The 10,505-nt window shown below is 38.1% G+C and overlaps 1 protein-coding gene across 1 annotated transcript; it reads left to right on the forward strand.

Annotated features, from left to right (window-relative positions):
* The first annotated feature begins 950 nt into the window (after positions 1 to 950).
* On the forward strand, positions 951 to 2,652 carry LOC141718447 (uncharacterized). Its single transcript, XM_074520831.1, has 2 exons — positions 951 to 1,350; positions 1,952 to 2,652. Exons 1-2 carry the CDS (start codon positions 951 to 953, stop codon positions 2,650 to 2,652), a joined length of 1,101 nt encoding a protein of 366 aa, XP_074376932.1.
* The last annotated feature ends 7,853 nt before the right edge of the window (positions 2,653 to 10,505 follow it).

Raw genomic sequence — 10,505 nt, forward strand, 5'->3', positions numbered from 1 at the left:
TCAAACACTCACCAAAATTAGGGATTTGAATCAATCGGAGTTTCAATCGGAGTTTCAAAATTAGGGTTTAGGTTGCTTTGGAATTGGGCTTTCAATCGGGTCTTTGGGTTTGGGTCTTGAGTCGGGTATTAGATTAGGGATTTCAAACAAGTCTTCTACAGGTATGCTTCTCTCTTTTCTCTCTGTTTATGAATGTGTTTATGTGTTTTTTTATGTTTTCTCTCTGCATGTGATTTGTTTTTTATTACATGTGATTTGTTTCTTTGTGATTTGTGTTTTTTTGGATGGGGTTCCTCACATAATCGAATGGTGTGTTTTTTGTAATTTTTTGGTTGTTATTTTTTGTTTTTTGTTTTTTTTGTGATTTATTTCTGTTTTTGGTTGTGATTAATGCTAGAAATAATGTGTTTCTGAGATTGTTTTTTCGTAAATCCATAACTTTCTTTTGTGCCCGTGTTAGTTTTATAAATTGCCACTATTTGGAGTACTTTAGCTTATGTATTCATATTCATATTTCCTAAATTGCCCTAGGAAACTCTGTTTAGTAAGAACATGAAAAATTTGTGATAATATTTGTTATATTTTAGGTGAATGTTGGCGAGGGTAGGACTTCAATTAGTATGACTGTTTCGAGTGTTTATGATATGCAATGTATGAGTATAAGTATGGCTGCCCTGCAACTGAGATAACATATATGCATTGTTTATTAGTTATTAGCTAGGTGCCCCATATGTAGTCTGATTCTGTTGGTCCAGAGGACTACCATAATTTTAATGTTGCCTCGATATGTAAATTAGGCATGATTCTCTGTTTAGGTCTGTTGTGATAGTCGAGCGTCTAGGTTGATGCACACAGACCTATGTTATCTTAGACGCAGGGTTGTATAGTAGACTATACATAGGTAATTATTGTGGCTGACTGTATTCATGTTTTACATACAGTTGATAGTCATGACAGAGAAAGGTAATACTTGGTTGAATCTTCCCAAGTATACCAAAGGTTATATGGATGGAGTGAAATTGTATATGAAGAAAGCGATGGCTAATTTCGGTAGAGGAGAAAAAATTAAGTGCCCTTGTCGTAAGTGTGAAAATCGGTTATGGTGGGGTGGTAGTGACGTTGAGCGTCACCTCATCTGGAGTGGACCTTCTCCGCTGTTTATTCAATCAATTTACGATGTTAGTTTGTTGGCAGACAAAACCGATAATGTAGAATTTGAACATAATACTAGGTTTGGAGATAATCTAGATGACATGTTAGATGTTATATACAGTGACGTAGGACCAAATGATGATGCACGAAAATTTTATCGACTTGTTGATGAAGGAAAGCAACCCCTGTATCCCGGTTGTAAGAATTTCTCACGATTAAGTTTTTTAGTTAGGCTTTACCATTGGAAGTGCTTAAATGGAGTGACCGAGGTTGCATTTGGAGAGAACTGCAATTGTTAAAAGAGGTTTTCCCCGATATTAACGTGCCTTCCACTTTTAATTTAGCTAAACATATCATCAAAGATCTCGGTCTTGACTACAAGAAGATAGATGCATGTCCGAATGATTGCATCTTGTATTGGGGTGATAATAAAGATAGAGTTTGTTGCAAAACTTGTGGTGTTTCTAGGTGGAAAGGTGTGTAGCAAGGCCAGGAACAAGAATTGGACGTTAACAGTAGTAAAATTCCTGCCAAAGTAATAAGATTTTTTCCGCTCATTCCAAGGCTACAACGACTATATATGTGCAAAGATTTTGCTAAAAAAAGGTGTGGCATGCAGTTGAACGAAAGAAAGATGGAAAGTTACGACATCCGACTGATGGTGAAGCCTGGAAGACCATGGACGCCAAATATCCCGAGTTTTCATCAGAACCTCGCAATGTCAAATTGGGTATAGCTACAGATGGGTTCAATCCGTTTTGCAAGATGAGTGCCACACACAACACATAGTCAATTGTAGTTGTGAACTACAATCGTCCACCATGGCTGAACATAAAACCAGAGAACTTGATTCTCTCAACAAGTATTCCTGGTCCAAATGATCCGGGGAACAATATTGATGTCTACATACAACCTCTGATTGAGGAGTTGAAAGAGCTGTGGAAAAAAGGGGTGGAAACTTATAACGCTGCAACTAATCAGAAATTTAAATTACGAGCAAGTGTTCTTTGGACAATTTCTGACTTTCCGGGATATGCAATGATGTCGGGGTGGAGCACAAAAGGGAAGCTTGCGTGTCCAGTTTGCCATTATGAAACATCGTCGATGTATTTTAAGCATAGCAAGAAATTGTGCTATATGAACCATCGGAAATTCTTAGACCCAAATCATAAGTGGAGATTTGACAAAAGAAGATTTAATGGTGAAGTAGAGACTGGAACAAGTGCTCCTATGTTAACTGGGAGACAAGTTGCCGAAATTCTCGATGGTTACGAGAATTCTTTTGGTGGGGTGGGTAAAAAAAGAAAAGTTAGTTGCGATATCAACCCTTGGAATAAAAAATCAATCTTTTTTGACTTGCCATATTGGAAGGACAACTTAACTTGGCATAACCTTGATGTTATGCATATTGAAAAGAACATATGCGATAGTGTTTTAGGCACCTTGCTAAACATTGGTGGTAAGACGAAAGACCATCTAGCTGCTAGGTTAGATTTGTAAGATCAAGGTATTAGGAAGGCGCTTCATCCTATGCCCTCTGCTGATGGAAAACATCTTGAATTTAGGGCGACAAAGTTTGACATGACGAACAAAGAAAAGGAAATATTTTATTCCGTTCTTGAAAATGCGAAATTCCCCTACGGTTTTGCTTCCAACATTAGCAAATGCGTGCAAGATAGGAAAGTGAAGGGATATAAGAGTCATGATGCACATGTAATGATTCAATACCTGTTACAATTTGCTGTCAAATGATCGTTAAAGCCCGAGGTTGCAGTACCCCTGATCAGACTAGGTGAATTTTTTAGATGCATATGTTCTAAAGTCATTGAGTTGGATGAAATAAAAAGGTTGCAAGAGGATATTATTGAAATACTTTGTCAACTTGAGAACGTATTTACAAATCCCTTCTTTGACATTATGGTCCACCTACCAGTACATTTGTGCAAGGAAATTCAATATGGTGGACCAGTCCAGCAAAGATGGATGTACTTCATTGAATGATACCTCGGTGTATTAAAGAAGTATGTCCGCAATATGAGTAAACCCAAAGGATCCATTGCGGAAGGTTACCTTGCTCATAAATGTTTGACATTCTGTGCAAGGTTTCTCAATGATGACCAAAATAAATCAGTCAATGAGTCTCCAAGTGTAAATGCAGAAAAAGGTGGGTATGTTATCAGTTTAGGGAAAAACAAATACAAGAAGGACATTAACTTAGGTGAAGATACTTGGATTGTGGCTCATAAGTACATTCTATTTAACTATGATGACAAGGAAGTGAAAGACCTAATTGAGTAAGTCCCATAAATAAAATACTTGACAAAACACTTCTTAAGTAAATAAAATAAAATATGAATTACAAAAACTAATATACCATTTATGTTTATAAATCTAGGAAATATCATAAGTTATTAGACTCCAACTTGGAGAATATTGCGAAGTCCAAACGGTATAAAACTGAAAAAAACACATACTGATGCAGTATGTGAGTGGTCCAAGTCTGAAATTAGCAAAAAAATGAATGTTTCAAGGGAAGTAGCTTCCTTAGGAAAGGGTCCAAGATGACAGGCTAAGCGGTATAGCGGGTACGTAGTCAATGGATATAGGTTTTATACAGAGCAAAGAGATCGCAAGTGCACCACACAAAATAGTGGTGTCTTCTTGACAGCCCTAACTACTAGTTTCGCAAGTTCAAAAGACACAAATCCATCAGTTGGGGAAGTTAGTTACTATGGATCAATTCAAGAAATACTAGAAATTGACTACTGGGGAGCCTTTCGTGTTGTTTTGTTTAGGTGTACATGGTATAATGTTATTCCTAGAAGACTAACAATGAGATTTACAGAAGGGGGGTTGAATGTAAATCTCAAAACTTTTTCAAGTTTTGAGCAGTTTATAAAGTTGTGTGTTCAAGAAGAACAAGTGTGTGAATTGCTTTAAGCTAATACAGACAGATATATATTCAAGCACAAATGTAAAGAACACAACAGACCTTAAAAACTTTTCTGGTGGATTTGTTGTTCCACCAGAGATGGTATATTAGAAAATCTGTGTTCAACAATGTTGATCACAGCTGCATCCTAGTACAAACTAGATGAATTTTCTCTCAAGATATTTCTTAACAGCTCTGGAAAAATCTCTCTAATTACTAGCTTCTTCTTGGTTCATATATATTACCAAGTGTACAAGTGAAAAACAATATAAAATTACAATAGTAAAATAAGTTCTTCACTTGCTTCTTTTCCTGTTCACTCAAGTACTTTGTTGACTATTGCAACTTTGTACAAAAGAAGAACGGCTGCTTTTTCTGTTGATCCTGAAATTCGGCTACCACATCTCAGTTTTCTCTGTCAACCCACGTGCCTCTGCTTGTAGGTACAACTACCACTTATCAACGGCTGATTAGCAGAACATCCGTTGAAGCTTTCATCCGTTGATGACTTCATCCGTTGAAGGATGTTATCCGTTGAAGCTTTCATCCGTTGATGCTCTCATCCGTTGAAGGATGTTATCCGTTGAAGCTTTCATCCGTTGATGCTCTCATCCGTTGAAGGATGTTATCCGTTGAAGCTTTCATCCGTTGATGCTCTCATCCGTTGAAGGATGTTATCCGTTGAAGCTTTAGAGACATCCGTTGAAGCTTAGCTTCTCATCCGTTGAAGGTCTTTTAAGTCATCCGTTGATACCACTTCATTTATACAAAATTACAAGGCATGAAATATTTACAATTGGCCTTCCTATCTGCATATCATCTAGTAGTCAACATGACTCATAGTTTCTCTCAACTTCTAAGAATTACAATTTTAAATACAGAGACTGAAATATGCTACAATACTAGACTTATTTCTAAGTAAAGCTACACCATCAACGGATAGCCAAAGTGGTCTTATCCGTTGAGGCTACAGACACTAAATTTCTACTTAAGTGTTTTGTTAAACATATCATCAAACTAATGCACATATATTCCTAACAATCTCCCCCTATTTATGTCTATAAGAACTGTAGGCATAAATTCAGAGTTAACTTGATGATAACAAAACACTTAACAAATATTTGAATTGAAACTAAGTAGAAATATAAAAAGTGCTGCAAAAGTGTATGTACTAGGAGGTAATTGAAGATTTACAGTATTTCCAAGGGTGCTCCTCTAGCCTGAGCAAAACATCATTTTCTTCTTTGTTCCCTGGTTTTCTTTCCTAGCCCTTTGTCATTTCCCTCAATTTGGAGTTGGAGTTTTCTGAAGAATTCAGCTTCATCTTCATCACTGATATCCAACTTAGATTGCATTTCCTTGAGAGTTTCATTGCTGGCAATCTTGAGTTGGTCTTCAAGTCTGAAAAATCTTCTGACTCCTCTGTCATCTCTAAATTCCATCAACCAATGAGGTGATTTGTGAATTTTAGTTCCCCTTTCTTGTATGAGTAAGGTTCTGGGCAAAGCATTTGGTTCCCTCCAAGTCTTCCTTATGTTGGCAATCTTGTTGAGAATTTCAGTCTTGGCTGTTCTGGTAAAGCCAGAATCCTTTTTGATGGCTGAAAAGACTCTGATCAAGGTAGAGTAGCCTTCATTTAGAATCCTGTGGAGAGGCCATGTTCTTTCCCCAGCTCCTTTATATCTGAACACTAATCTTTCTGGTAACTGTCTGTAGGCAGCTATTCCCCTTACATCCTCCAGCTCATCCAGATAGAGTTCAATGTCTGAAATTTCTTTTATGTCACAGATGTGAACATAATCATCTTTAGAAATGGGTGACTTAGGTTTAGGTTTTTGTTTTTGAGTGAATTTCTTAGAGGTTGTGGGAGGTGTAGATTTTGGTTTTCTTTTCTGTTTCTTTGGTGGTGGAAGAGTGGTTAGAAAGGTAGGCAATGTGATGTTGTCCCAATCAATAGGTTCCTCTTTTGGAATGATTGGTTCACCATGGATATTTATAGAGGGATCAGTAACAAAAGGTTCAGGTATGGAAGGTAGTGGTTTAGATGTAGATTTGGTATCTTCAGGGTTATCTTCACTCCTTCTGTGTGCCTTGGCCTTTCTTCTGTTTCCCTTCTGCCATTCCTCTCTTTCCTCCATATTTTCACCAAATATGCTCCCAAGAACCTCATCTAAGTTAGCAATCTTTTCTTCACCCCTGACTTCAATTCCTTTCATTTCTTCAACTTGGCTTGACTTTAGCTGTTTTTCAAGCTTTGCTTGTGCTCTTTTGTCAGCCTTTAATTGCTTGGCTTCTTCTTTCTTAGCTATTGAGAATTTGGGATGTCCTTGCATCACACATATGCTCTTTCCCTCTCTAATGATAATAGCTCTATTTCTCCTTACAGCCTCATCCATGGACTTTTTGAGATAGGCAATACTCCTGCCTAAGATCTTGTTCTCATCATCTTTTGAAGGAGGAAAGTCCACTTCTTTTAAAGGATTCTTTGTTGAGTCCTTATTGGATCTTTCATTGGGCTTGAGGATTATAGCTTGTAGCTCTTTGGAAGAAGCTTCTCCATCCTTAAGACTCCCTACTGGCATGAGCTCCATGTTGATTGGTTCAATCTTTGTGCTAAATTTCACAGATGTTGATTTGTTTTGTGTAGAACCAAACACCAATTGCAACCTTTCATCAATTCTCCTCCATTGTTCTTTCATTTGTATTTCAGCTGCTGCTAGCTGAATCAAATCAATTCCATCAGATTTTCCCTTGATTTGAATGATTGGAGAGGTAGTGATGGCAGGAACTAGCACTTTAGATATCTGAATCTTTGTAGAGGGCTCTCCTTCCCCTTCCCTGTTATTCTCCCCCTTTTTGTTATCATCAAGGAGAGGGGTCAAGCCTTGTGCTTTTGCCAGCTGCATTAGGAGATTGGTTTGAGATTGTTGGTTGAGAAGAAGGGTGGCCACAGAATCTTCAATTCCTTGAACTCTGTCTTCCAACTTGGCCAGCCTTTGTTCAGTAACTGATTCCTTTTTCAATCTCGAAACCAAGTCCTGCAAAGTACCATAGGGCATGACTGAATCCAATTTTTCTGAAGTGAAGGATTTCAAGTCAGCAATATCTTTCCTGAGATCATTTAGACTCATATCTTGCTTTACTTTCTGCAACTTCATGAGATGCAGTGAGTCCAGGTGAGCTTGGAGGATAGCCTTGATATTTGCATTTGAAGTGTTCTGAATGGCCTGTTGAATAGTGATGATTTGTTTGACCAGGTGGACATTGAATTCACCTGTTCTATGCTCCTTAGTCAGGGCCCATTCAGGTAGATTAGAAATGGAACTAGGGTCTTCATCTCCCCCTATGTTCATGCTTCCATCAGAAGAAATAGAGTCATCATCATCAGAATTTACTCCAAATTCCTCAGATGGCTCACCAGCTGTAGAAGGCATCCTGTTAATAGCAGCTTTATCCCTTTGAAGAGATTCTGTTGAGTGCACTAGATGTAGTGTCCTCTCTGCCTCCTCATTGCCCTGAGCAGCCAACAGTTGATAGGCTGTCACAGGATGAGTAAAAGTGTCAGCATCCAAGGAAATGTTATCAATTACAGCTTTGTAATGTTGCTGAAATTGTCTTTCCTTTTCAGCATCATCCACAATCATTGACTCATGAGCAATGGCTGGTTCCACCCTTGTATCAACTGTACCTGCTTTTCTCTCTTTTTCTCTATGTTCTTGCATCAGGGGCTCCCCCTGGCTCACACATCTCACTCCCTCACCTTCACCTTCTAAGGTGGTACTCCACTCACTGACTTTTGCCATGCTGGAAGAAATAGCATGCATTTTTGTGCTCTCAATCTCTCCTTTTGCCTGGGAGCAACCCAGCCTCTCACTCAAATTTTCACTCCCTGCCCTCAATCCTAAAAGTGATTGCACAGTATTCATGTCTTCTACACTTGGAATCATTTCAGTTGTTTGTGTAGAGACTATCAACGGATGTGGAATATCCGTTGAAGTTGAAACTGTTGTTATCAACGGATAACTGCTGTTAAGCTTATCCGTTGAAGAGCAACCACTTGTCAACGGATGAGTGATATCCATTGAAGAAGGAAAAGAAGATGAAATTGAAAGTGATATAACTGTTGAATCTGTATAGATTGATTTGATATGTGTTGATACAGATCCTTCAATTATATCTGAAAGAATTTGCGGGTGATCCAACAAATCATCTAAAAGATGATGATCACCTGTATTTGAGTGGGGCTCCTCCCTGAGTTGTAAAGAGGGAGAATCAGGAATTGATGGGAATAGCATATCCACATCCAGAGATGGTGAAGAAGCATTTGGTGATTGATGTGTAGTTATTGTGAGAGAATGGGGCTGTGACTCCACATTTATTGGAGTCACATCAAACTGAGTTTGAGAAGGCACAGAGACAGATGGATGTTTCTGTGCAGTGTGTGCACCCTGTGTAGAAGATTGGGTTCTAGCCTTCTTTCTTCTAATAAAGGCTTTTGTAGGTGAGTGTTTGGCTTTAGTGTCCCTCCCTCTTTTGTTCTGTGTTCCTGGATGGGAACTCTTTTCAATAGTAACATCCTTTTGGGAGGATGCTACTAGGGATGTGCTAGAGACCTTTTCAACCACCACAGCTTTTTGAGAAACTGGGGCTTGGCTAGCTTGGGAAGCACTCAACTCTCCTTCCTTATCCTGGGGGTTTCTTTGATGTTCACCCCTCCCCTCACCACTCACACCCTGATCACTTCCCTCAGGGTTAATGGTTGTTGTTACAACTGTTGTCTTTTGAGAAACAACAGAGGTGGTTTTCTTTGTCTTGGATTTTGAAAGTTTGGATTTGGTGACCTTGGTAGAAATCTGTTGGGGCATTGACACAGATTTCATGGCCACACTAGAAGATAAAGAAATAGAGGGGTTGGAAGAAGTAGGAGTTGTAGAAGCAATTACCTCACCTACCTGGGGTGCATTCATGATTGGTAAATATACCAATTGCACACTGCTGTTAAGATCCATTCTCTTCAAGTCTGCAAGAACTCTTTTCTCTTGTGCCCAGCACTTGAGTTTATTATTCTCATTGATTATGACTAAACCTTCAGCAACATGGTTAGCCAATAACATAAAGAATCTAGCATAATAGATGTTATTAGGTCTATTAGCTTTGTTACCTAATCTAGTACCTAATTCTAGCATCACATAGTTGCTAAAGTTAAAGTACCTATCAGAAACAAGCATATAGAACATGTTAACAAGAGATGAAGTAATGGCATCAAAATTACTAATTTTCCCAGAGAAAACCTTTATGAAGGCATCCCCAAGAAAACTCCATTCTTTCCTAAGGCCTTTTCGTCTAATACCCCCTAAATTAGCAGAGTTAAGAGAGTAACCTATGGAATCTAACATGCTGGATACATCACTATCAGTGTGTGGTGTCATGGCATTGTTCTCAGGTAATTTAAAACATGCTTGTAAGTCATCACAGTTTATACAGTGATTTTTACCTTTGAGAGTGAAGGAGATAGTCATATCCATGGAGTTGAACTCAGCAGTTGTCCAAATCTCCTCAACTACTTCACAGAAAATCGTTGGGGCTTCCAGCATTGCATAGCTAAGTTTACAGTTTTTGATGAAGTCCATCATTTTGTGATAATCTGAGTGGGCTTCATTCTTCTCTACCAGAGCTATGAAATTATTCTTCTCGTAGATGAACCCAGATTGAGACATAATCTTCACGACTGGTGCCATTGTTGTGAGTAGAAATTGCAGAGAATAACTTGAGGGTTTTGCAGAGAGAAAATGGTAAATGCTTGAAATTCTAAGAAAGCGTAAAGTAATAATGAACAATCAGAAGGGCTTATATGCTTTAAAAAAAAAAATTAAATAAAGGATTAATCAATAAATAGGTGTTAGTGAATTTCAGCCGTTTAAGAATAAACTGTAAGTATTCTAATAACTACCTTTAAAACCAATACATACAGATGTATGTATGGTATCAACGGTTAAGAAAATAGAATCAACGGCTGTGAAACACCTCAAACGTCTGATGTGACATTTCAACGGATAATGTAAATTGTCATCCGTTGAAAGGTACTTCAGCTTTATCCGTTGACGGATAAAAGTTCCAGAGATATACTTGTCTTTCAACGGATAATGAATATCCGTTGATAGAGCAATTTGACTTTCAACGGATAGGGAACATCCGTTGATGGAATAAACTTTGTTAAAAGTCAAATTTGTTCTAGCAACTAATATATTTCAGGCTCCACATCAAATTGCAAAGAAGACATGAATTTTAAGAGTAATTAAGCATACCTAGCTCACTTACCAATCTTGTGAATGTTGATTCATCAAGTGGCTTGGTAAATATGTCAGCAATTTGTTGTTCACTTGGAACAAAATGTAGTTCTACTGTACCATTCATGACATGC

The sequence above is a fragment of the Apium graveolens genome, chromosome 4, assembly GCF_009905375.1.
Source record: "Apium graveolens cultivar Ventura chromosome 4, ASM990537v1, whole genome shotgun sequence".
NCBI lineage: Eukaryota > Viridiplantae > Streptophyta > Magnoliopsida > Apiales > Apiaceae > Apium > Apium graveolens.

What these genes read in the sequence shown, in the direction of transcription:
- LOC141718447 (XM_074520831.1), top strand. Translation starts at nt 951, where the DNA reads ATGACAGAGAAAGGTAATACTTGGTTGAATCTTCCCAAGTATACCAAA. An exon ending in GCAACCCCTGTATCCCGGTT is followed by an intron (nt 1,351 to 1,951) that starts GTAAGAATTTCT and finishes AGTCAATTGTAG; the next exon opens with TTGTGAACTACAATCGTCCA.